This window comes from Platalea leucorodia, assembly GCF_965183815.1.
Source record: "Platalea leucorodia genome assembly, chromosome: 4".
Classification (NCBI taxonomy): domain Eukaryota; kingdom Metazoa; phylum Chordata; class Aves; order Pelecaniformes; family Threskiornithidae; genus Platalea; species Platalea leucorodia.
In genome coordinates this window covers 24,678,842-24,706,752 of record NC_138826.1, presented here as the reverse complement: position 1 = coordinate 24,706,752, position 27,911 = coordinate 24,678,842, and the positions used below count along the sequence as shown (strand labels likewise).

The 27,911-nt window shown below is 40.8% G+C and overlaps 1 protein-coding gene across 2 annotated transcripts in view; it reads right to left on the bottom strand.

The window, feature by feature from the left end:
• The window catches only part of VCL (vinculin), a 64,058-nt gene extending 37,312 nt beyond the window's left edge, over positions 1 to 26,746 (bottom strand). For both annotated transcript variants that reach the window (XM_082309350.1, XM_082309348.1), the window contains exons 1-2: positions 26,314 to 26,746; positions 3,391 to 3,461 (exon numbers count right to left, since the gene is read on the bottom strand). In XM_082309350.1, the coding sequence (XP_082165476.1) occupies positions 3,391 to 3,461; positions 26,314 to 26,481 (239 nt within the window). In that variant the 5' untranslated portion in view covers positions 26,482 to 26,746. The remainder of the gene's footprint in view (positions 1 to 3,390; positions 3,462 to 26,313) is intronic.
• Positions 26,747 to 27,911: the final 1,165 nt, after the last annotated feature.

Below are 27,911 nucleotides of genomic sequence, written 5' to 3'. Positions count from 1 at the left end.
CTGAAAAACTTTACATATTACCATCATATATATCCATCATGAACCATCAATGCCAGTCTCAGGCAAGCCAAAACCCAAGTCTTTGAAAAGATCTTCTCCCTCATCCTCCAAGAGTGCTTCCCTCAACACTGGTGGTCCTTTTGAATGGGGAAACTATGGACAGGGAATGCGGTGCTAGCACATGCACACTGCTCCTTACCCCATCATCCATGTGCCAGTACAAGTTCTGCTGGAGCACTTCCTTAAAGAGGAGTGCCAATTCCTGAACTAACACTTTAGAAACAAAAACCCCTCCTCTCAGGAAAGAAGATGACAACCCTCATCTGTTCCACTTCCTGCATCCAAATCCTGCTCTTTAATGAAAGAACAGGTAAGACTCCCTCGGCAGCTCACCTGTGACTGTCACTTGTCCCTACAACACAGATATCGGTGACAATACACTCCATAGTGTTAACAAGGAACTGTTAACATGTACTAGTTCATTTTGATATAGACTCTGGATTAACAAAACACAACAAATGCAATAGATTGTCATTCACAAAGGTCATTGAACATTCCTAACTCATGTTACTACATCTTAGACAAATAAGTAGTACGCGAAGTAGGTTTCACTACTGTGACAGCCAGCTTTGTTTCCCATTTTTCATTGTGTCACAATTCAAGCAGTCATGAATTGCTGCAGAAAAAGTTCTTGCACCCAGCATAAAGTGGTACTATTCAGCAGTGCTTGTATCACATTTCTACAGTAATTTAACTATTTCAGTCTCCACAATCTGCTAAGTGTTGATCAAAGACTGGTTGCAGTATAGCAATTAAGAAAATCTCTTTTCCTTAATCCCTTACTTGTCTAGGTGAACAAGAACCTGGAAATTAACTAAAAACTCTACACATCCTAGAAAATGAGCACAATCAAAATTACATGTTTGTATGCAACTCATCAAGAAAGAAGAAAAGTTTTGGTCTCATTTCAATACATAAACTCTCCCCTCAAAAAAAAAATCAAACCCCTCTACACCCAAACAAGATCACACACCAGGAACACAGCATTATAAATACTGTAGTGGATTGTATCAAAGGCACATTTAGTTCAGTATCCTGTCTCCAAAAGTAGCTGAAAGTAGATGCCTAAGGAAGGTTAAGAACAGGATAAGCATTTATCGTACTTCCTCTGGGCACTCTCCCATCCTCCAACTATTTTCAGTTCTTAGGATTTCCTGCATTTTGTCTATTTGATAACCCACAATGGATTCCTCTAAGTACTTATCTATTAACCTCCAAACTTATACAAAGAATTTTAACAGTACATAACTTGCTACAAAAAGCAGCTCTCCCTATTGTTGGTTTATAAACTACTAGCTTAAAGCAATGCCCCCATCAAGTTCTTGCACAGGAAGAGAAGCGCAAGTTTCCATCTTCTCCATGTAACTCATACTTCCTTAGACCTTTGCCAGGGCCCCGATCCCCTCTGCCACCTTTCCCAAGCTGAAGAGCTCCAGCGTACTTAGCTTTACCTTATATACAGAAGCAATTCCTGACCTTCGATTGCTCTCAAAGTCTTTCTATGAGCTTTTCCAGTTCTACTACAGTGTTTCGAAAATTTAGGGATCACAAGTGCATGCAGTATTCAAGGTGTGGGAGAAAAACCTACAGTGACATTTTGGTCTCTCAGCCTTTACTGATAAACCTAACATTTGGTTTACTTTTTGACCACTAATGAGCATATAATGGATGCTCTCGCCAATGTATCACAGCTCCAAGACCTTGCTCACCATTGGAAATGGCCAGTTCAGAGTCAATCACCCTATCTGAAGCTAGAGCTGCTGCTCTCCCATGTGTGCATCATTTCAGATCTTTCAAAATAATTTCATCCACGCTTAATATCAAGTCACTCAGTTTAATAAGGTCCTGCTGTAATTTCTCAGTCATCCATTAATCTCACAACCCTGTGTAAGACTTCACATCATCAGCAAGTACTTTTGACTCACAGCTCATCCTGGTTTCCAGGGCATTTAGGAACATGGTGAAAAGCATAATCCCAGCAGAGATCTCTAGAGCCCTACTGACCATGGCTTACCTCCCACCATTGTCACGGTTAACCATGTAATTTTTCCTTTCATTTTCAATTTTCCCTTTTCCATACAAGAACTTTTCTTATTTCCTGTGACTACTTCATTTTCTTAAAAGCCTTCAGACTTTGCCAAAAAGTTTAGAAATCGGTGTATACTATATCACCTGGATTACCCTTATCCCCATTTGTGATATTTCTAAGAACACCAACAGATTTATAAGGCAGAATTTCCCTCCACAGGAACAGTCAATTCACCCAATGCAAATCATATGTATTTGGGATCTGTTAATTCTCTTCTCTAGTACAGAATTTCTAGTCATTTGCTCCAAAGGTACATCAGACCTATAGACCTCCTGTTACCCAGATTCCCCTAGAAAGTTTCTCAGGTAGTAGCATCACCTTGATTGACATACCGCGTGGTCTCAAATGAGAGAGTGAGTGTACTTCACTAGTAATTCAGCTATTTCATTCTTGAACTCTTATGCTAATACTACCTGGTCCTAGGAATTTTTTTTAATCATTCATTTTGTCAGCCTACAATGCAATAAACTAAATCCTTTTTCACTGCTTAACAGAAACTTTCTTTATAGACATCATCTCTGTTCTCCATTTTAGTATTTTATTAGTTGCCTCAATGCTTTCTTTTTTTGACTATCTGCCTCTCTTGTGTTTGGGAATACAGTAAAATATTCAGTCATTCTGTACAAACTGGACAACACTAATAGAGCAGTCACTACATTCAGTAGGTTGTAGGGCAAAGTCACTTCAGTGAAAGTTTGTCCGTTGGCAGTAAGAAGCTTGGCAATTCCGCAACAAGAAGTGATGTATGATTTTTAAGGCTTAAGGCAGCAGAAGGAGAAAGTCAGTTATCCTTGACACTGAGCCGTGGAATTAAGAGTGTCAGTCACTGTTCTTCAAATATATTAGATTTCCAGGCAGTTATATCATGCATCAGCTGCCTATATTGACAAATTCACACTTTTCCACCAACCAAATGAATAGGAAAGATTGAGAACACCATGTTATCTCTGACGCTGTTTAGCAAAACTACAACAGCACATAAGTAAGTTCCATTGTTACTCTGAATTTTTTTCTTTTAAGGAAGAAACACCTTAGATATGTACCCGCATATACAGAATAAGAAGAAAAGTCACCGTTGGCAGAAAGGTCATTCCTGGCAAAGATCAGCTTCAAGACCCCAAAGAGCTACTTAAACATAAGAGTATTTTCTAATCTGTACAGCAGAAATGAGTAACAATGATCTATCATTGGAACAGGTTTCCTATACCTATAATAGAAGATTTACAATAAAATGAGTTTACTTGATAAATGCTGGTGGCATATCCCTTTTCAAGATCTGGTCTTCTGTTGTCTGCACAGTCTCTTTTCCAACCTGCAGGAGAAAAAAGTCATACTTAAGATTCAGAATTTCACTGTAAAGCCTAGATGAAAACAAATGCAAAATAGCAACAAAAAAAAAATCATTTGTACTAATGATAATTCCTTTCACTAGGTTTGCTGTTGCTATGTCTATTTTTGAGACCACTATAGACTGTGGTTAGTCTAATGCTTCAGAAACCATATGTTGTTTCCTGCCAACACCTCTACTAAATTGGGGTGGGAGGGGCAGGGGGCACTTTTCCCCTCTTCCCACTCTCCACAGAAACAATACTATTTGTTTACCACACTTAGTTGTAAAAACTTAATCACTGAACTCTGTAGGCTTCCCTCCCTCCTAATCCCCACAAGTCAGAAATAAAGTTCAAAGTTAAAAAAAAAAAAATTACCCCCATTTTGCTATTCAACCTAGTCTATTTGAAAAATGTAGTTAATTACTGAGAATAGACCCCCACATCCACATTCACACCAGCCTTTAGGCAAAAATAATTATGTAGAAGCTAATAAAGAAAGAGATAGAGTAAGATCTGGAGTTTTCTATACACTAGCTCTTGTGTTACACAATAGAAGTCTTTGTAACTGGTAGCTGGCTCTCTGGACTGTGAGATCACCAACTTGACAAAATATTTCCAGCTCCTTTGTTCACTGTATTTTCCAGCTGAATAAGCTATTCAGAAAGGCATCACAAAGCAGAAGGTCTTTAACCCAGACACTAGTTTGTGTTAAGAGCTGCCAGGCCTGCTCAAGCTAGACAAGATAGCCCTGAAAATCCCTGATCAGCTGGTGTTTAAAGATTTGCTGGTTTTTGACAGAAGTTGTAGTGTGCCAGTATGCACAGCACTTGCCAATTCTAATGCTGTACAGCCTTCCAGAAGCACCATCTCCTTGCAAGTTTATGCCACTTGCCAAAAACTTTGTGTCCCTAGTCTGGTCCTTTTCAGAGGGGCTTTACAGAACTACATTGTCCCTAGTGTTTTATTTGGTTCAAATACAGAGTCCGCCTAGCCTACATTTTTTTTTTTTTTATTAGTACTACACTCACAAGTAGTCACATAGGTATTTGTAAGTAACGAAGGGAAGAGCAGAGAGGAAGTTAGAGGTCTTCAACTTTATGATAGGTTTCTGTCTCTTAAGTGTAGGCTCACTAAACAGCCATGCTCCCTCCCAGTACACAGCACTGCAGTGTTGCTTTGACTCCTAAACTTCACAGCAGTGCCTCAGGAGGACAATAAGCGTATCTCATGCCCCATTTCTTTGGATAGGGTTACTCTCTGGTGGGTCATGTATGCCTGCTTTGGTTTGTTTTAATTATTTCCATTGCACTCGTGAAGCACATTTTTCATATTTCTCACATGTTCATATGCACACATGCACGATAAAGATGACACAGAAAAGGGGTAATTTGCATAAATTTTGGATTATACATTGTTCAGACAGAAAACTGTCACCAGGTGAAAAATGAAGAGTAATACTTTATTTCCAGAGAACCACTGGGAGGTTTCAAGATTTCTGTCTCTTGCAGCTGTACCAATCTGCATATAGTTCAGTTTATGTAAAACAAAGTATTTCAGAAGATATACAGTTTTAAAAGAATGCACAAAAAATAAAGATTACAATGGGAGGGTGGAGGGCAGCTTCCAGTCGAAGATCATTCTAGCAATCATTATCACTATTTTATATTGAACAGCCAGTCAGGAGCAACCAAGAAACAATTTCTGCTCAAGTTACAACACACTTGATGCTTGATATAAGTTACTTCTAGTTTTATTAGACCATACAAAGCATTTCTTCATTCAGACAAAAGCATAAGTCTCTTCTATAAAAGGATATATCCAAGTTCACTACTCAAAGAAGCATTATCCACTAATTATAGATTATACATACACACTATATATGCACTTTATGTATCTATACATATATATGGACATTCTTTGCTATGCCTAGCTAGGATCTTTAATCTTCAAATGAAAGTAACATATAGGATAAGTCAATTTGCATTTTAATTTTTTGTGGAGAGTTTTAATCTCAAAACTTTCCTGAAACAGACAGTCTTTGTCCTAAACTCCAAAAACAGATAATTTCTCTTCCAAGTCCATCACAAAGCAGAAATACTCATTCCTTCAATATCCTCAGCACTATACAGCACACAGACAGGACACAAGATTTCAGACAGTTCCCATGAGGCCTCAATTAAAAGGGTCCCCTGCCTTTCCAGAGGAAAGGACTTTCTACCATATTTTAAGCACCAATACAGCACATACTCACTGAATCTGTTTAAACATAAAACCCTGTGGCTCAAAGGAAAGCATTTCATATTTAAATAGCTATTAACCTTTCCAGAAGTTGCTCTTTGCATTTGTAGCCAAGGTATAGATACGGAATGTAAAGAACAAATGTACTCCTCATACCATTTAACAGGCTAAGTCTCAAAATGTGAAGCAACATTCATGACTAAATATACACAATCCCAAAAGAGTTTTGTAGGTTCCCCTTGTTAGCTTTGTGGTTAGAGGGATTTTTCATTTTGATTCTTACTTTTTGTTTTAATAAGATCCAGTTTCTTCAGACTGAATTTTACATGGGCAAAGCAATTTTTGGACACGTTGCAGTATAACACAAGGTAGAGATTCACTCAACTCTACCTTCTCCATACTCCAATACCAAGGGAATGAAGATTCCGCCCCCCCCCCCCCCCCCCCCGCCCCTTAAGACAAAATATCTACACATACCCTATTTCAGATAAAAGGCTTGTCAAGCTTCATGCTAATACAGAACAATAATACAGGTTTCCCAGATATTATTTCTATCCAACAGTATACATGTGGGGAAAAAAAAGGATTCCTACTTGGGTTTCAGATATTCTTACCTCCTATGATACTTTTTTCCTAACTAACTAGGAAGGAACAGTCTCCATGGAAAGGAAGTTTCTGCTTTTAAGTAATAGTGATGCACCCATTACTCATGGTTCCAAAGAAACTGCACTGGTTAACCCAGTAAAGAGACCATAACTTTTGAACGCTGTACCTGCCCAGAGCAGCACAGAGGAAGGGAAGCTCTCAAGTAAAACTTATCAAGACAGTTTCATAGTTACAACTTCCACCCATCCATACCCATTTCCACACTCTTTGGGAGATTAGAGGCAAACCAGTTGAATCGAGATAAAGAATGAGCTACTTCCCTGCTACTTAACAACAGTGAACAAGAAGCCAACAAGTCTAGAACTTTAAAGGAAATGGGCCACACACAAGTCAGGGTACATATATGGCCACTGAACAGCCTTCTAGGAATGCAGCTAGAAGAATCAGGAGATTGAGATTTCCTGCAGCTTTTGGCTTTTAACCTTGCTTGTCGGTTTCATGCACTCTTATCTGCCACTGATTTGTATAAGATCAGTACGTTTTAAGCTTCCTGCTGGGGACTATTTTCTCTATGGAAAAGCACGAAGAAAACTTTCTGATCAGGCTGAGGTTTTTCCTTATAACCAGTTTTGCAGCTTTTTGTCACATCTGCTTCTACTGCAGGAAAGACAAGACATAAGCACCCCACAAGGTCCCTTTCCCATCTTCTTAGCCTGCTGGATATAGCAAAGAAGAGCTGCTCAGTGAGAAGGGGAAATAGTTTCAGCTTCTATAATTCTTTAAGAGTTTGTTTAAACAAAGATACCACAAACACCCAGTAATATCTAGTTCTCTTAACTTCTAGAAGTTTGAAAGTACAAACTCCATGTATCATATAGAATAAAACATCCAAATATTTAAGATGAAAGTCTGAAGTTTATTGTTTGGGGTGGGTTTTTGTTTGTTTGTTTTTTCTTTTTAAACAAAGAGTCTTCTGAATGCCTATATTGACAATAACAATTTGGCAATTTGCCAAATGCTAGAAGTTAAATTTTCCTTGCAGCTTATACAATTTACCCAGTTAAAAAGGAAGACCTTAGAAGAATTAGTTCTTGCAATGTTCCAGAAGCTAATTTAAAACATCTGTCATTTTAGCAAGGAGCCTAAGAATATTCCTGCATCATCATCCCGTGAAGATATACAGCCCTGGCTGTAACACTAGCAGAGCTCCAGGTGTCTCCCAAGGAATAAGCTACAGTATGAGTTGTGCTTCACAAATCAAAGTACCACTCAAAGTGATCTAGTCTGTATGCTGTAAAAGCAACTTTACCATAAGCCATCTCACATTAAAATCCAGTTGCTGGTTTATGCATTATTACATGTTTTCAAGCTGCCAGGAATAATAGTGACATGACAACGGGAACATTAAATCTCACATCAGAAGTTTGTTGTATGTCAGTGCAGTTCCATGAAGCTCTCTGCAACTTCTTTCTCTATTTCTTTAGATGTCTGTCCTGAAAAAGTAAACTTAAGTATTTGCTGTAACTCTACAAGGACAGCAGTCTCTACATTGCATATCCATTTCTAGAATCCATCTCAAAACAGAGTTGCCAGTCCTTTCTCCCCACCCCGCATTTTAAGAAAGTAAAACTGTCCTAGATTTCAAGACTATGAACAATCCATCAAGCAGAGCTAGAAGCAAGCCAAAGTTCCACCAGATCTATGCCTGCTCCTTGCTGGCATAGATGATGTACGTTTCAGTCCAGACGAAAAAATACAACATAGGCAGAGAGAATTAAATCTTTGTGAAAGCATTTTGAATTCAGGTGACAGAGTGAGGAGGTCTTACTCACACATGACAATATAAGGAAAACTATGACTGAAGTTCATGGTATCCAGTTTTTATTCTATACTTTTCATGGACTTCATCCCTCCCCACAAGGCTTGTCTACTGAAGGCCTAGAAAGCAGGTCCTTTATCTCAAACTGAGTTCAGAGACAGTTTGGCTCAGTCAGTTAAAAAGCGTCAAGGGCTCAATAACTACTTCACAACTGTTCAGGTTTCCCTTTGTGAAACCAGTCATTGGAGCCAAATTACATGGAAAGTTTTTGGGAAGGAGCTCTGGCAGCAAAAGAGAAGCAAACAGGACTGAGCTGTTTACCTTCATTGTTGTCAGTCACAGTATTTTGATTGCAACCCATGTTCTGTTTTTAGTTACAGTATCAAGCAGATCCAGTTGTTGATATTTCAAGCTATTTCACTCAGCTCAGTCTTAGAGATACAGCTGTTGGAGTGAATGTTGTTTTATCATGCCCTGACTCTTCACTACCATAATCCACGTGGTAAGTGTTAGCAAAACAGAATTGCATACATCCTGGCATAGCAGGAAAGCATAACGTTTTGCCAGATGCAAGTCAAAGAGCTTTCGGGTACATCATGAAATTTCTTGGTCACACCTGAATTTCACAAGTCACTCAAAAATTATCACCAGATGACAAACAGCTTCCAGTAAAGACGAACTTTCTGTGAACAGAAGAGACAAGTAATGTTGAAGTGCTTTTAGAAAAGCCTAAGAGAACAGGTTTATAGGTTACTCCTGACAATCTAATCCTTCTCATCCAATAAGACTGAAAGGAGTCAGTTATAACAAGGTACAATAATGCAACTTTTTTTCCTCTCAACACAAAACTATCTTTTTCCTTCAAAGGCTCTCTTGGAAGCATTTATCAAAGCATATTTCCAATTTCTTCATCATTCCGCTCTCATCTTGCTTTGAATTATAATTGGGATAGATGTGTCACTTGCAATTAGTGAGTTTAACACTGTTTTAAGCAGCTTTAAGTTTTTCTACTTACCTGTAGGGGAATAGGCCAATGCAATTAGAGACTGAACAATAAGTCCAAGGACATATGCAGCTGAATTCTCTTCCTGCTTCTAGTTTAAATCAAAAAACAATGCACATATACTACCAGTGACATCAGGCAACAGGACCACTTTTCCTTCAGGCCAGGAACCTAAAGAGACCACTGAACTAGAGCCTATCTACTTTGCCTTTCAGTTAATATGGAAGCTGTATACTGGCTCCTGGTTTTCTCACGATTACCCTGGAGACTGCATTCCAGGCATAGCAAGGTACAATTTCAAAGTCATCTGGCAATAAGTCAAGTAAATTAGAACACTCCAGCCATCTGGTCCCTAATAGCAGCAAACTGACCTACCTGTCTACACTCACGATTAAGACAAATCAATTGGCTTGAGGCTAAGGAAATTCTGCTGTCCAAGTAAAATACATAACTATGAAACAAGAACCATACGGAAACCAGAAAGTGACATCATTTGGGTACCAAAAGACTTTTATTCACACTGCTATTGTCTACTTACTCTGTTACCAGTACAAAGCTGAGGCTTGGAAGATTTAGCTAATTACAGGATGCACAACTTCACATAAACAAAAGCATATACTGATTATATGAGACTTTCTACAGAACTATTGTAATTTAGAAATTAGTTCTTTTATCAAGAGAAAAAAGTTTCTTCTTCTAAACCAGTACTTCCGAGTTAAAACTCCTTTAAGACATTATAACTCCACTTCAGTTAAATAACATAAGTCAGCTCTCACCTTTAAGCATATAAAAAACTCACCTGGAAAAATAAGATACAGCAATTGTGCTCTACAAATGAGATTCACAGCTGCAACTAGCTACTTTTACCTTACAAGGAAGTCTAAGGAAACTGCCTCATACCAAACAGCATGCAGACTCCAAAAGCTCTTCCAGTTCATTTCCATGTACCCAGGCCTGTGAATCACCAGTAAGTTTCAGAGCAGCTCTTAACATAAATCCTGCTGCAGATGTATACACAGATTAGTACTGTACTAAAAGATAACACATGTGATATCACAGAGCTAAATTCTCTCCTTATTCAGGTGCTTCTCTGAAAAGCAAGCAACTGCGCCTGCTCCCCCCTAGTAATTGAGATGCATCCTGTCCCTCCAGCCTTCCAAGTGTTAAGTCAAGTAGAAGTATCTAGAAAGTTTACTTAAGACTAAGGCTTTTTGGTTCTGTTAGTACCAGAGTAATAAAAAGCCTCACCATAGGAAGTTCATAGATTATATCAAGTGGAAGAAAGATTTCTTCCCAGATACAGCAGAGTGGCCTGTGAGAGTTTGTGTTCCTAATATAGATAAATATTATACTGCACACAGTCTCTAAACCAACCCAAGCTACAGCTTCACACAGGTAGTAACAGACTTTCTCCCCAGGCTGGTTTTTTCCTTCATCAGAATGACAAACTAAGTTGGTGGTCTCTGTAACAATGTTATTAAACTGGTATTTCACTTATCCATGTGTTGGCACAGAAATTATTCAAGGAGCTGAAAAAAGAAAAGACAAATTAATATGTGCTCTCTATTACTTCTTGAACAAGTTCCTCTCACATTTCTAAGATGTCTGACTAAATCAGGTGCAAGGCAAATGTCCGCTATAAATTCCTTAATTTCACTTTGATATTTAGTTAACTACAAAATCTGTTGTTCCTTTTTATAACCCATTTTACTTTTTTAAAACACTGCTAATTTGACAGGTATTGTTAACTAGATGAGGCATTTTAATATACCACAAGTGAAAATGTAGGTTGGTTACCAGACACTGAATTTAGAATCTTCTATTCATTATATGCGAACTTGTACTGACTTCTGAATACCAGCCTGTTCAACACCGATTTTTCCCTCTTCCACAGAAAGAACAATCAGCACTGCTTCCCTTATGAGCTCCCTCCTAGAGCATCAGTGGTTCCAGAGTAACAAAATTTTTTTCCAAGTTCAAGACAGTAACAGTTCCCTGCAGGAAGACAAAATTTATAAGCATGAGAAAGAAAAAGCAGCTTTGAACACCTCTGATAGCAGGGGAAGGAGGAATATCAATCATCACTGATTTTAAGACACAGCAAATCAGAATAAAGACTCATTTTTAGCACCTGATGGGACAATGCATTTATTAGTAGATAAATGGAAGAATACCCACCACCCCACCATTTACGTGACACTGCTTTTTAACATGTTCTAAATGTAACTATTTTGCCAGAGCCACTGTAATGAGACCATCCTTCATTCTAAGCAATTCTGAAATTCTCATGACAATTCCCCCCGCCTCTTCCCATGACACTCTTCCAAGTTACTGAACTTGTTCCCATCTGCCTGTCATAAGTGCTGGCTTATTTATCTGCAGTCCCATCAAGCAAGTATCCATTTCCATTACCTTGATAGGTTACAAAAACTAAATGGGTTTAGTGCTAAATAATGTACTGAGGCAGAGAAGGAACACATAAGAGATGCTACCTTAATCTATTCACTTAAGTCAACCGGCAAATGCAGGAACTAGACAGAGTTCTGTCCCTCATTGACTTTGTTTAATCCTAGTGTTTCCCTCAAGGGAAACACTCATCTAAAATTAGCTTTATTGATAAAGTAACATTTTTCACTGCGTTTTTAATATTATATTAAAAATACCTTCATGTGTTCACTAATATATGGTTGAAGCAACAGAAACTTGCAGCAGTCACCTTTTGGCATAAGCCCTCCCACAGTAAATGTTTCTTCACCAGCAAGATATGTACTAACATGGTATTTCATAGCAATTATCCATCTTCTGTAGCATATTGGACAATTTGTCTTTCATAAGAGTCTCATTTTATTTGAGTAACAGTTAATTCAAGTGTACAATAAGTTAATGGTGTAAATCATTGCTCGCATGTTAAATGTGATGTTTTAATTAGCTACAACAATATCTAGTTACATTAAACAGAATAAGGACTAGAAATGGTGGGCTGTTTTCCAAGGGACAGTGCTCATTTACAGCACCATTAAAAAGGTAAGTGTGCCAGAAACCTGGTATTATGTGATTTTCCAGCTTGATTTTGCCTTCAGTGCTCGTGACCACTTATACCAGCTCTGCAAGGAATTCAGCATGTAGAAGACAAGCTGCTTATGTGCAGAGTCATCACAAAGAATTTGCAAACTATTAGAAAGCAGCCACTAAGAAGAAATAACTGATAAAGGATATTAAAAATAAAACAAAGAAATGTCTGATCTGGCATTAGTTCTGAGTAGATGAAGACTTACTCTGCTGTTAAAATTAGTTTTTAATAAAACTTAAACCTTCTATGTGGTCAAGTAACAAACTACCTTTCACATCCAAAAAAGCTTTAAATATAACTACTTCCAAGAGCATTTGCTATTTATTTCTTGACTCACACTGAAAAAGAAAATTATTCTTTGACAAGATTAAGCAGTAAAGGCTAATAAACTATGGCATAGCAGCAGATGTTACCAATATAGTCAGAATCTTCTGCTACGGGATGACATAACCAATGAGAGTGGTATAATCTAACTAGTTCCTAGTTGTCAGAGGTTCCTTTGAGAAATTAGGTCTGTAGAATGAATTAAATGGTAAAAATTCTCACTCAACAATTATTGTCTTCCATGCCATCTTGAGTAGAATCTACTCTTAGCCACTTACACAGTCTACATTCAGCCATTAAAACCTATTTCCACCAAAAACAGTGCTGGAGCCAGCCTACTTCTAAAACAGTGCTTTGGACTAACATTTATACACATTACATTCTACTTCTCTGTGTTCGCCCAGTTAAAGCATTATGAAAGCATTACTCTTACTCTTGCAGTCCCTACTGGAAAGCTTAGTTCATGTAATACTGAAACCTGTGGGACTTTTCCTTGTACCAATGGATTTGTTTGGCCCCATTACTGTAGGCAGTAGCATCTGAACACGCTTGATGGGATGGACAGACTTTCTCAGTGTAGCTCTAACATGAAGCTACCACTACTCTCAATTGAAACAAAGGGGAAAATTAGGTAGTATAAGCAAGCAACTTGAAGGTTACAATCCAGTACATACAAATATCTAGGCTAAAACTGCTTATTTTGTTAAGTTCCCATGGTTGGCAAAGCTAGCCAAAGTCTGGCTTCACCTCTTGCATACAAAAGGAATAATCCTAGTCACTGTTAGTTTGAAGTTGCACAGAAGTAAAGCCTCTATAAACTTGTCTTAAAAATTCATCTTTAAATTTGACACCGAATCATAAAGAAACATCAGAAAGTTCAACTTATTTAAAACAACACAAGTTTTTTTCACTGGAATTTGTTACCCTTTTAGAGTTCCACTGTGCCAGGCACTGCACAAATACATAATATTATCCAGTTCACCTATAACAGCAGGCCACTGCTGTGTCACATTAGAAGAATGTTGAAAAATCAACTCCACATTAGAATAAAGATATTAAAGTGCCACCAACACTTGATAGTATATACTTGCTACCCCTTTGAGAAGTTATAGGTACCATTTCTAATTAATTAAATCCCTTTAGAAGTGTAATAGAAAGTAGTGAAAAGTCCTTTATATCTTTGAAAGGTAAACACATTTAGAGATGTAGTTCCTTTACCTGCTACAAGAATGTGGTTGAGAAGAGAAACAGCGGTATTGTTGCAAATCTGACTAAAAGCATCTCCTATAACAGGAAGGTACCCTTGTAAGCTACACTTACAATTTTGTCCTATTTGAGGAAGTTGCTCCAAATTTAAAAGCAATGGAACAGAAGAGAACACTCTTCTGAGCAACCATTATACTATATGAAACAGAAATACAAGTTTTTGGGCCAGCTAACAAGCAAACTGGAAAACCTGTCTGAAGAAAGGAATTACGCTCAATTGTAAAAGCAGAAGCTAGATCCGTCAAGTTTACAAACCCCCTCACAGCTTACTTCCTCCATTGCCACACAATAACAAGGTTAGTTATCAGCATCACTAAAATATTTAAAACTAATAAGCCATGTGCAGGGAAGTTTGCACTTTGCAAGTTAAAAAGTACAAGACAACTACATCAAGATCTGCCACAACAAAGGCTAAGCAACAACTCTTTGTAGCAGTTCGTAACTGCTTCAGGGTCATAAAGTCTCTTTAGTATTTCGCTATCCTGAGTAATTGGAGAACAGGTCAGAGACTTCCCCCTCCTCCCAAATTGCCGGAGCAAAATTATTAAGCCAGACATTAGCTCGCAACTGAGAGATAACACACTTTATATTCTATAGCTTTGAACTATGATAATTACTGATATCAAGCTGGGAAGATAAAGTCAGATTAACAGACAAATACATTCCTTCCTGATGCATGGGGGTGGGGTGGGCTTGTCTGGTCTGACAGCTCAAGTGCCAGTGGAGTTTAGTCAGAGAGCTAAGGAATGCAGGTTCCCCAGCATTAACTTAAGAGGTAAAAGAAATGCTATGCTATTACTTTTTTTTTTTTTTCAGAGAAAGACTGAATTCAAGCTGAAACCCAACGAAAACTTACCGAGATTCTCACTCTTCCCACCCCCATCCCTTGATTTTTTGAGAAAAGGGGAACTTTTTGTAAGTGTGACAAAGAAGCAAGCAGCACTTCAGTTGCTACAGTTAAGTCAGTTGTTTGGCAGTTACTAGCCCTTCACAATCCATTTTTTTTTTTGTTATTCTATCAGGGCAAGCTAAATAAAAAGTGACCTTTTCACTACTATTCTAGAGTTCAAGAGAAACTCCATTTGTTTATCTCTGTTATTCAGCACAACCAGCATGCTGCAAAAGCTGCAAAGACAGCAAGGCTTATGAAAGTGATTTTTAGTGTAGTCCAACAAACACTAGGCAGTTCACTAACTTGTTCTCTTACCTAAAAACCTTGTAAAAGTTATACAGTAATTTAAGAAAGTGTTTTTACACTTGAGAATAAATTTTAACTATTGAGTGTTTCTGTGACCTTTTTGTAACCAAATCAGCTTTTGAAGACTTAGCTGAAGGATATTTAGACACATGTATACACATTCAGAGGCTGAAATGGGAAACACTTCTTGAGGTCATCTTGGGCAAAGTTACAAAAAAGTAAGATTTTAAAAGCAAATAGATACACCAAAGAAAGCAACCTCCCCAGTAACTTCTGACTGGGTGCTTGAAGCAGCATTTTTTTATAGTGATAACCCTTAAGATAAACATCAGTATATCACACACTTCAGTATTTCAAACTTCTCCTAAGCAAGTTTAGGTGACTACATGGATATATGCTAGCAACTGGCAAGGTTCCCATAGAGTTTAGATATGAAGGTTGAACATGCCAGCTTGCCTACAGCTGAACCTTAGCACTCTTTTATTCAATGATGTACTACTATATCCCATTTTGAGATTAACAGTTTAACCATTCGTTGCTTATGCACAGATAGATATTTTACTCGTAAATGAGAAGTCTATTTTTTCAAAACCTAACCAAATTTGTGGTCACCAGGAACCAAATCCACCCAAAAAACTCTTGCAACTTACAAGTTATCTGGCTGTCACATGTACTGACTATCAGTCTGGTTGAAGTCTGTTTCTGCTCCTTCCAAGGAAGTATTTGTGCAGGCAAACAAAACAAGGCCTGCATAAGAAAAGAAAGTTTTAATAATGCTTCCCTCCTCAAAAACAGTTGCAACATGCAGCCTCTTCCAAACTCAGGAAAAGGTTTGAAGACAGCAGGGGAAGCAACTCAGCCAGAATAACTGAAGTTCCAGATGACAGCTTTTAATAGCTTCGCTGCTTGACAGGAGGAATCTTCAGACTCTTCTGCAGCTGAAGAGCTGATAGAAAATGGCTGAAAGACTAGAATGGGCAAGGAAGTTAACATGGACTCTCCCAGTTCAACCTTGAGTAAGCCTCCCATTTTGATGTACCTGCTCCATATATTATATAGCAACTATTTGATGAAAATTTAAAAAACGAAAGACAGAAGAGAACAGTCATGATGGTTGGCCATCACACAATGACTTAGCTAAGGTGACACTTGTGACTTATCCAGTACAGGCCAGAGTGCTCCTCATCAATTCAGGGGTTACAGAAATAACCACCATCTCTCATACTGCTACTTTGGCACTTCCATGACTATACTTGTTAAAAAAGATAATTTCTATAGCTATTTTTTTGTGCACTCTTCAGCATTTAAGGAGGGACAGGCTGTCTCTTATAGTTCATGCAGACTCAGCTACTAAAATGCAGTTCAAGTTTAATACTTTACTATTCCCACAAACAGAAGATACACATTGAAAAGAACACATAGCCTAGTACTGCCAACAGTATGTCCATTAAAAAGAAAAGACAAAAAGCAATCTTTTCTATCACATACTTTAAAAAGATGCATTGCTGGATAAACACCACCACAAGAATATCAAGTACTCCTGAATATCCTCATGAACTGCAAATGCATTTACATTCACTACAGAACAAGGTTTTTGGTCTTTGCCTACTGCTAACCTGAATTAAGACTCCCTTGAAATAATCTGTATCTTTTAGGACAGTTAAAGAATTTAGACAATTTTGGAATTACCATACAAGGTTTACTGTATCCTAACCAAGTGACTGAGAACTGTCACAACTCTAGTTTGTAGAGCAACGAGACCACAACAGTTGCAGCATACCCAGATATTTTAAGCTGCATACACAAAGATATCCAAGCGTAAAGCTTGTAAAACTAGCCAAAGCAGTACGTTTTTTCTCAGTTCTATTATTCATCATTTCATTTATGCACCATATTTACCTGAGGACAAAGATCAAGCATGACAATTGCTCAAGTCAAACCTTCTTAGGCCATCACAGAAAATCAGTTTAATATGAAAACTGCTTACCTCCACTGCAATGAGAAATACTGTACTTTTCCTATCACATACTGTAAACTCTAAATACCATCTTTCATTAGTAGATAGATACAGATTGAGGAGCCAAAGAGAGGAGGCACCCTGCTGTTAGAAACAAGGAAGAACTAGTTGGGAATGCAAAGGTCAGGTGCAACCTTAGCTGCAGTGACCATGAGATGGTGGAATTCAGGATCCTGAAAGGAAGAAACAAGACAAATCAGACCCCGGGCTTCAGGAGAACAGACTGTGGCCTCTTCAGGGACCTGCTTGGAGAAATCCCACGGGATACAGCCTTAGTAAGAAGAGAGGTTCTGGAGAGCTGGTTGACTTTCAAGGATCACCTCACTCAGGATGGTTCACCCTGATGAGCAGGAAATCACGCAAAGGTGGCAGGAGGCCTGCATGGATAAACAGAATGTTCCTGACAAAGCTGACATGAAAAGTAAGCACACAAGAGGTAGATGCATGGACAGGTGACTCAGGAAGAATACAGAGATGCTACCTGAGCATGCAGGGATAGGGTACATCCCAAAGTCTATCTGGAGTTGAATCTGGTGAGGGACATGAAGGACAACAAAAAAATGCTTGTGTAAGTACAGCAGCAGCAAAATAAAGACTAGGTAAAATGTGGGCCCATTGCTGAATAGGTGGGGGGGCTGGTGCCAACACAGAAACGGCTGAGGTCCTTAATACCTTCTTTACCGCAATCTTTGCTGATAAGATCTGCCTTCGGCAATCCCAGGTCAGACACACTGAAAGTTTGGCACAAGGAAAATTTACCTTCAGTGAAAGAAGATCAGGTTACGTTTGCTATTCTGTGGGTGTAACCATTGATGGAAAATGCAATGCAGTTTTATTACAAAAGGTCTCTTCATAACGATTCTAAGCCAACAGCAACAGGACACACAAGTTTTCTACAGGAACAGCTTGTTTCTGTTCTCTGCTCTTTAATGGAGAACACTGACACGAATCATCAGTCTCCTACCCTACCCATGAAGTCAGGGTACTAGGAAACTGTTTTGACACGTGTTCTCTCAGTGAGAGAAAGCTATCAAGATCATCATCATTTAAGAGTCAATATGAGCTGACAGTTTCAGTAATCATGGAAAGCCTTCGGGAGCTAAGAGGGCTTTTTCCTTCTTTCCCCTTTCATCACCTAGTATTGTTATCCATTGATCATTATTCATAATGTAAACAATTATTCTGAAGCACCAGAACATTATTTACTTCAGAATAAGAAATTTGTTCCAAAGTGAGTTGTTCAGTACATTTTCACAGAAAACTTTGGTTCTACTCTCAGGATAGGGGCAAGTACAAGTCATACCTCAATAGACTTGAATTACTAGGCAAAGTAAACAAAGGATAGGTTTGCCCTCTCTCATGATTCTCTAACCAGTTTTTCATATTCTTACAAATGCACTAGGGCCTTAAATTACTATAGGGGCAAACTAGACCTACTTCCAAATATTATGCACGCAGAGTTCCCCCACCTCCCCAATTCAGTTTTGAGCTGCTAGGCTCATGTTTTAAGGAGATACTTACTGGTGAAATATTGGTAACTGAAAAGAAGATCCAGCCTTTATTTTATCATTTCATCTCACCATGCAGTAAGTCATCCTGTATATAAAAAGTGTCTTTTGAAATGCAGATAGTTGCAACAACCACTCATCTGTCCTGCATTTCCATGCATCAACACAAGTTGTTACTTTAGACTCCAATTACAAGACATTATTTAGGTTAATTGTCTCTTGCCTGATGTCATAAAAATTAAGGAAGAAATTACACAATTAAACATTACAATTAATTTAGTGCATGCGCTTATAACAGTTATATAGTTATAAAAGAAGACACTTTACTGTTCAAATTAGATAACAACAATGCTCCCTAGTAAGCGCTCCGATTGCTGTGTTTAAAGATAAATGCCAGGAAGGTTATAATTTTGCAGGAATTAAAAACCATGGCCACAAAAGCAAGTTCTGTATCAAGAATTGCTTCTCAGCATTTGACTGAGCAAGTGATAGAATAGAATTTGTGTCACTAAAGGAAAAAAAAAAAAAACAACACACATTACACTGCAATGTTTCTTAAGGTTTAGTTTGCCAGTCTGACTTGCTTTTCAGAGGGAGAAATGGCAGCAGAAGATTGATATTACTAACAGTAGATACTTGGTCTTCATGTTTGAGGTGAAAAAATACAAAGCCAGTAAGACTTAGTAAAACAATGCAGTCAGACACAATAGCTTAGAGCAACACATACAAACTGTGCAACAGAGAAGTAGGGATAAAAAGCTAGTCTTCGTTATATGTGAAGCCACTACCAAAATTAAGCAGTACTCAAGGCAAGGACTGACTAGGACTGGCCTATTCTCTCCTTTGGAAAAGTAATCAGCAAAAAAGTGTCGTTTGGCTTTTATTTAAGAATTCTAACAGATTGGGAACAAGAAACATACCCTAGCATTTGCAACAACTGGTTAATGATTTCAGACATTATTTCCAGTAACTAGCATTAACACCACATGTTTGCTAACACGTCTTTAAAACCACTGCTTGGTTCTGCCCTCCCCTCCCCCCTTCCCATCTTCTCAAAGACTTGCTTCATCAATCCAAATTTCAGCTATATCAGAAAGGGGAAGACACCTGTAAATTATCCCACTTATGTTCTGAGGCTACGCATTTCTAAGTGCAAAACATACTGAACCATGTTTTATTTGGTTCATTGTTTTATTAAATTCCATAAAAGGAATTCCATGTCTACAGTCCAATACCACTATGTGGAAAAAAAATATCTTCTTGTTTCAAAGCACAAAGCAAAACTACATGACACGCTAAAGTTACAAGAAGTAAGGAACAAGAATAAGTTGCTAAACATTGGCCCTTAACATGGATTTAACAACTCCTCCCTTACTGGTGTAATTCACTTACGCAGCAGAAAGCATATGTTAAGGTTTCCAGAAGAGGAGTGGTATACACCATATTGTTGGCATATGGAATTTTTTAGTCCAACTGCCACTTTAAGGTTATCCATTCCACAATAACATTCTCAGTTTTTATGCCCAAAAAGCAAGCTGCATGTAATTACTAATGGAGGCATTCACCATCTCTATGCACATTTAAAGGAACAGAGAACAAAAGATTCCTTTTAAAGCTGATGGAAAAGACTGGTATAAATTAAGTCTCCAAACATAACAACAGAACAAAGAGATTATTCCATTCAAATCGGAAGCTGATTTACCACTTATGTAAAGATAATTCCTAACAGATAAAAGCAAAAAAGAAGTTTATGATGTGCTTTTGTTACTACAAAGTTGCTTTCTGTCTGATTAATCATTAATCACTCTTCTCCCTGTCCCTCCCATGAACACACCCTAATGGGTTTTATCCACTTTCTCAGAGCATATGGCCACAGTTCCCACAATATGGTATATTATCCCTAAAGAAATTGCAGGTACACTGAAGCAGAATGTTCTATTTTAAAAGAGAAGGAAATTTTTATTATTTAAAAACACTCCCTTGCCTAACACTAATCACAAGTTTCTACTACACATAGACAAGACCTAGAAACCTATAATGAAAAAACTTACTCTCTCATGGCATCACCAGGGCTCTTCTAGTACTCTCATTCACTTGGCACAAAGTTTTCAAGTTCTGTAGAGTTCAGATGAGCTGCTGTCACAACCCATTTCTTTCAGCTTAACGATATTCTGATACAATAAACTGGAGATGGGGAGGCACAGAGGTATACGCATCCCATGACAAAGTTACAAACAAAGAAAAAATTTGGAAAGTTACTAAAATGCTTTCAAAGCCATCTTTTCTGCTGTGCAGAAAATACTGCAAGGAAAAAACTTACTTTTTTCCTTTCTTCTCCATCCTTTTCCAAGATATATAAATATTTCAATATTGCAAGCTAATTTTTCTCTCAAAAGAGAGAAACACTAAGCTGTCCTCAACAGCTCACTCCTCTTTTGTGTGCCCTGAGAGACAGGCAAGTCAGCTATGCCAGAAGAAAACTTCGGGATGAGGAACCTGTTTTACCATCCACTCTCCACAACAGTCGGACCATTTCTCCTCATTCTAAGTGTTTAGCCATGTATTTCACTTTCACTGCTGCAATCATGACAAAGATTTCAAAGCAGGCTGCATTTTTCACAAGTTTATTTATATAGGTGATTTTCAAGCTGGTGGTTTGCAGGTGTTGGTAGGCAATTCACAGCCTGTCCAGGGAAAATGCACAGATCTTTCTGCATGGCCCGGCGACTTCTTGCTTGACAGAGGCCCATGGATATGCACCCAGAACATGCTGATTGCTTCAGGTGATAACTACTTCTTCATCCACTAGGATGAGATAGGACAGCTGCTACAGCTACACTAAATGCAGCTCCCCCACAGTTAAGGGGGTTTTTTGTTTATTTGTTTTAAACTTTATGTCACTGCCTAAGTACTGGTATAGAATTTCACCTGTTTTCAGGGTAATCTGTGTGGTTTTAGTTGTGCTTAGATGGGGTGGACTTCAGCTGGTGGTAAAGAGACTGACCTCACAACTGTAGGAAGTGACAAAAACCTCTGACACGAATGACTGTTTAACCCAGTGCTATAGGGTGTTGTTCTCATCAAATACAATCTCCAGTTAAGCTTAATCTTACTCTAGACTGCATTTATTTACTTTTAAAAATAGTGCTTGGCCCTGCTCTACTTAAAGGAAACATCTGATAAACCATGACTATAAGACAGGCTATTTATAAGCTAAGAGACCCTTACTGATGATTAGCCTGAGCTGCTAGTTGTGGTTAGTGACTGAGATACAGAAAGATGTCAGTGTTGTTTCATAAGCCTCCAAATCTCAGTAAGTAAATAAAGGTGTATCACAGCATCGACCAAGAATACATTCCTGAGAAATGTGACAGTTAACAATTTAATAGAGAGTAAAGCAATTTTTCCCCCATAAAAAAATAATGCAATAGAAATTGGATGCATGTAGACACTTAACGAAACATACAGATTCAAATACAAAAGGACAGCACCTGTAGCATGGAAGATGGAAAGCCAGAAGCTGCATTATCACCTAGACAAGTGCTGGCCTTTCAGAGCAGATCTCTGTTCTGAAAGATCTCAGCCACTTCATTTGTGACCATAAATGTCTTAAATCTTTCATTATGAGCATTTCACACCAGCATCCCTTTCCTCAGATGGCTCAAGCTCAGTCAAAATGAAGGACAGAAAAAACAGGTAATGGTCAGGCATCTGGTCTCAGGTAAAGCAGATCAGATCTTTCAGAGCATTGACCTGGTTCAACAACCCAGCCTCTGAAAAGCCAACATCTCCTCCTTGAGTCGCTGATCCTGCTCCTGCTTACTTCTTAAGTCCCTTCTCAGGGTCCCCTCTATTACCTTAATTCTCATCCACAGAACCACTCCCCTGTCAAACTCAGCAGTTTCACCCATGTTACTGTTGGTACCTCGCAGGGAAGCAGCAACACTCTTCTGAAGCAGTTCTGTTCTAAACAGTGGAGAGAAGTGACAAGAGTGGGCTATGCCTGTGCTGACAGAAAGACAGAATCCATACAAGGCATTAAGTGAATGGAGTTTAAAACATCAGTGTAGAATTTCCTTTCTCTGGTTGGCAGTAATATAACATTAGTCTGAACATAATTGCTTGTAAATTCACTACTGGAAAGTAGAGATTTTTCTCCTCCATGAAATGAAGTTATTTAACATAATGTTTGTGATAGGTTTAATTTTTCTGTGTCATCATTAGTCATCTTTGATAGAAATCCCTCTTTTTAAAAATAGGCTAAAAGTTTGATGAATGTTTTATTAAACAAAATTAGAAAACCACCATATGGTTCATTTCCTCCCAGTGAAGTTTCACCAGTTAGAATTCAGAATTTCATTTCACTGCCCACTAAACTAATAGTATATTTAGCAAGCTCCAAATTATTCCCTGCCTATTGGGCTTGACTATTCCCCCCGCTACCAATTCTGTTGTCTTACAGTGCTACATCTTTAGCTACAAGAAATACCAAACGAAACCCCAACCCTCCCATAGGAGGCACACATCCACTCCAAGTATCAGCCAACAAAAACATTAAGATCTTCAGTTAAAAAAAAGGACTGACTTAGTACATTATTAATCTTGTGATATTAATCTGAAGCCTCTCCCTCAAATTCTTGGCTCCAGTCAAAGGTTATTTTTGTGGAAAAGTTTCTGCCGCTTACCTCTACATGCAAAATTTTTGAATGGGCAACATGTACCTTATCTCACAGTTAAGAAATTTCATCAAATTACTTCAAAATAATTTGAGTATTGTTCTGCAAAAGGTATCCCCTAACAGAATATTCAAGACACAACAGAATCAAACTGTCACATATTGGGAACTAATGCAGAATACCCAGTCTTTGGTATTTACCATGAGAAAGAGACAAACTTGGTAAAGATTTAGTTATGTCGTTAACTTCAACAATGACTCGAACTACCTCTTACCTAGGATTACTTTACAATTAGGTTTGACACAGAAGCATCCCTCCAGTAGGTCTTCTTGGGTGTGCAAACTTTACATTAAAAAAAAACCCTTAAACTTAAGGTGGCTTCTGGCAAACCTTAAAATACAGCACATCCATTTCTGACAGAAAATACAGAAATGCATGCTGAATGGCAAACTGACGGAAAAGTTCTCACACAGAAGTCTGTAGTCAAGTTATCTAGGAGAAGGGCTCCCTTTTAGCTCATCTAATAGTCTTAATTTAAGACTCTCATATCTATCAACCTCTGTTCCGTCTTGGATATAGTGTATTGTGTTAACTCCATCTCAGGAACGTCAATAAAATAAACTTCTTTGGAGTTACTGCATGTGGCTCCTTCCTCATAGCCCTTTTCACATTTCCTAGCCCATTTCCCCACACAGCACGTCTCTTAGGCCTTGCACAAGAATGGGTCTCAGCACTTCAAACACTGCTACCAGCAGTTATTTACAGATGCAGTTACATGAATTAAATATTGCACGTTCCAAACTGTGGTGTCCTTACTATAGGCTGGGGAGCCAGAGACTAGTGCTGCTGTGTGACAAGTGTGACTGAAAAACTTCTCTGCTGGTCAGTACTTACCATCATGTACACTTTGTGATACTCATGTTACACGAAGAACCCTGAGCAGACAGGAGGCAACACAAAGGGCTAGCAGCTACATTACTGTCTTGGTTATACTGACAATTCCATCTTTGCTGTCACCTGTGAAGCCACCAGAAGGCTTGCAATTAGATAACCTGTCTGCACAATTATTCCTGCTCCTGTGAAACTGCAGTTTCACAAATCACCTTTACACTTCAGAACAATGCACTGAAAACACAGCTCCTGATACGAAACAGAACTCTAATTCTGTATTTTTCCTTATGTAGTCAAGGCTGTATTCTACCAGATCAGGGCACCTTCCCTGTAAGTACCACCTCAGGTTACACCACTTCCATTTGCTCATTGTGAAAAATAATCCAACAGTCTTTCCTTTTATCTAGCTAGCAGGCAAGAAAGAAAAAAAAACAGAGGCTTCCAAAACAGTACAAAAAGAAAGAAGAGCAGGCATTAGCAAGTTGCAGAAAGAAACTAATTCTATTTCTGCATCTCTCTAATAAATACTACTTTATCAGATCAGGTTTCTTTTGAGAAGGCGGGGGGGAATAGTCACACAACCCAGTGATACAGGCTAAGCTCAGAGAGGCAAAGCATTATTGTAAAGTCTTCCTTTCAAGGAAAAGTATTTCACACACTCAGGCTTCACACCCTTACAGCCAATATACCTATTACATCAGTTCATTGCTGCAGACCAGTTGTCCTCCATAAAAACAAGGGTTTCAGCTAAAGTCAGCAAGAAGTACAAGTATTCCATACAGTACCTCCCGTAAAATGCATGGAGTCACGGGGACCAAGAATTGTAGTTACAGTGTAGTAAACTGCAAAACCTCAAAGTGGCAAGTTATTCTAGCAGTAGCTAGTACTACAGGCCGAAATCTGAAAAACACATCATGTACATTAGTCATCTTGACAACTTCTTATACTCACAAACCTCATGATTTCAGTAGATTACTACATCAGTTAACAGTGACACAAAGTTTTAACTGTATGTAGCTATTTCATTTTAAGGTAAGTTTGCTGGCAAGGGATATCACAAGAATTTTACAGGATTCAAAGTGAGCAAGTAACATCTGACATTTGAAAATGAACTCAGAGTATCTGTAAGTGAAGTTAACAGAAGTGCAAGTTAAGTATTACCAGGTAATTCTTAACTAAATAGAGGAGCATGCAACATTTGCATGGCAGAGATGTCTTGTTTGATACAGAAAGCGCTGCACAGTTTGCTATTCTTTTGATGCAGTTGGTTATAAAAAGAACTGATACAACTAAAACATTTCAAATGTTATTAGTCATTTGCACTTCTCAGACTGAAATGTCCATATTGCAGATACTCGGATCTTCAAGTGACATGGTATGTATAGCTGTCTTCAAGAAGTCGAGAGATTCAAGCAGATTTTCAGCCACCTTTAGCTTCCCGCAAGCAACCAGTAACTCACACTAGAGGCTAAGTAACAAACAGAACAAACTACAGCTCCGAACTTTGCCTAGAAACCACAGGTCTGTCCCCTCTCGACTCCTGCGCTGATTGATAAGGAACCACCAGCCTTCACCAATATAAAAATCACTATCAAATGCCTGGGAGGTTTAGGTGTTTTTTTTTTTTTCTAGGACAGGATCACACCAAGTAAGTGTTTTGCCTTTTATAGTGCATACACTTAAAACAGGAGTTTCCAAGACAGCAAAAAACCACACAGCGTATCAGAGACATCTGTCAGACGCTGCAGGGTGCACTCCGCACTGAGCGGGTAGGACGGTGTAAACGGCACTTTACTGCGCTTCACCGCGATGCTGTCCCTCCGGTGGGGAAAAGGCAGGCTGCGCCGGGCACAGGGACGGCGAACAACGCGCGGTTCCGGACAACTCGTTGCCCTGCAGCACGGCTCGCCGAGCTCCTTCGCCGGCCGGGGCGGGAACAGCCGACGGCGGCTTCCAGACAGGAGCCGCAGAGGTCCAGAAAACCTCCCAGCTTAACCCCTTCCCGGCCCCAGCCGCGGCCACCGCTACCGGGCACCACCGGGGAAGCCCCCGTTACGGGGCGCCGCTCGGGCGGCCAACGGCCGGTGCGGGGGGGGCCGCACCCCTCCGCGACAGGCCGGGGCGGGCGGGCTCCGCGGGACCCCGAAGTTGGCCGCGGCGGCCAAAGTTGCTCCCGTGAGGAGGAGCGGAGGAGGCGGGCGGGCCGCCGCTACTCACCCGCACCAGGTTGCTGACAGCGGCCTGCACGGCAGACACGGGGGCGGTGAGGTCGGGAATGGCCTTGCCGTCCACCTCCCCCTCCTCGTGCATGATGACCAGGTGGGAGATCTGCTGGGCCACCGGCTCCAGGATGCTCTCGATGGTGCGCGTGTGGAAGACGGGCATGGCGGCGGCGGGGCGGGGGGGCCGGGGCCCGAAGTCCGCACAAACTCCTGGCAAACTCTGTCCCTGCGGGCCGGCGCCCCACAGAGAAAGCCGCGGCCTCCGCCCGAGGAGGAAAACGGGGAAGGAGAGAAAAACAAACGACCGCCCGGACCTGCCCTCACCCCTCAGCGGATTGCCGCAGCCCGGAGAAGCGGCTCCCGGTTCAGGCTCGCGGAGGCGGGACTCGAACTCGCTGCCCGCCTGCCTCCCCCCGGCAACACCTACCCCGCACTGGCACCGCTCCTCAGCCAGGCGGCGGCTTTTCAACCACCACAACCTACCCCTCCCACGGCTCCCCGCCCCCTCGGCCGCCCTCGCCCAATGGCCGAGCCGGGACCGCCGCTCCCAGTGGCGCAATGCCACGTCCATCAACATTCCAGAGCCTCCCTCCCCCCTGCCCCCCCGCTTTCCCGCACCACCCGCTTTCCCAACCAAGCTTGGTTGCGCGGGCGCTGGTTTCCCAGCGTTGGGATGACGTCAGACATTCTGGTGTCCATATAAGGAGAGGATTAAAGCCGGGGTGCCGGGATAGCGGCCGGGGGACGGGGCGGGCGGCGGCGCTGGCATTCCTGCGCCCCGCCCCTCCGGCGCCAGAAGTTTGCTCCTTTGGGCTGAGGCGGGATCGCCCGGCGGGGTGCGTGTGGCTGGGCGTGACTGGGAAGGGGGCGGCCGAGGGGAGGTGGCGCCCCTCGCCCGCTTCCCGCCCCCCGCCGCCGCTGTTTCGAGAGGCTTCCCGCGGGGAGCGCCGCTCACCGCGCTGCCGCGACCCGTTTCCCTCCGCGCACGGGCGGGCGCTCTCCCCACAGCCCGCTCCGCACAGCGCCCGCGGCCGGCCCGCCCCGGGCGCGGTCCCAACCGCTTCCGCCCCCCCTGAGGAGAAGTGGCGGGAGGCGGCGGGGGCCGCTTTCCGCCCGCGCCCCGCCTGAGGGGGGCGGGGAGGGGTGTTCCCGCCTCCCCGCCGGCTGCTCCGCTGAGGCTGAGGGGACGCGGCGCGGCAGCGCGCCGTCGGGAGAGCTGTTAGGCGGCCCGCTGCCCGGAGGCAGTGCCGGGCGGTGGCCCTGCGGGCCGAGCCGGCAGAGCCAAGTAGGGGGAGAGTGAATCGCGGCTTACGGTTTTTACCGTATAATCTCTGGTGATAACAGCGGCACGGGCGCGGGAGCTCGTTTAAATACACTTAGGTGAGCGACGTGGTTTTTGGGGAAAGAATGCAAACCCTAGCCCGAGAGTGACATAAATTCGCCCTTTCCCGTAGCGCTAATGTTGGAGCACGGCAGCGAAGCGGGGGGCGGCCTGCCTGCCTTCCCCGGCTGCCCGCCCGCCGCCGCCGGTCGGCGGCCCGCTCCCCGCCACCTTGCAGCGTTGTTATTGGCGAGGCCGCTGTCCTGAGGCCT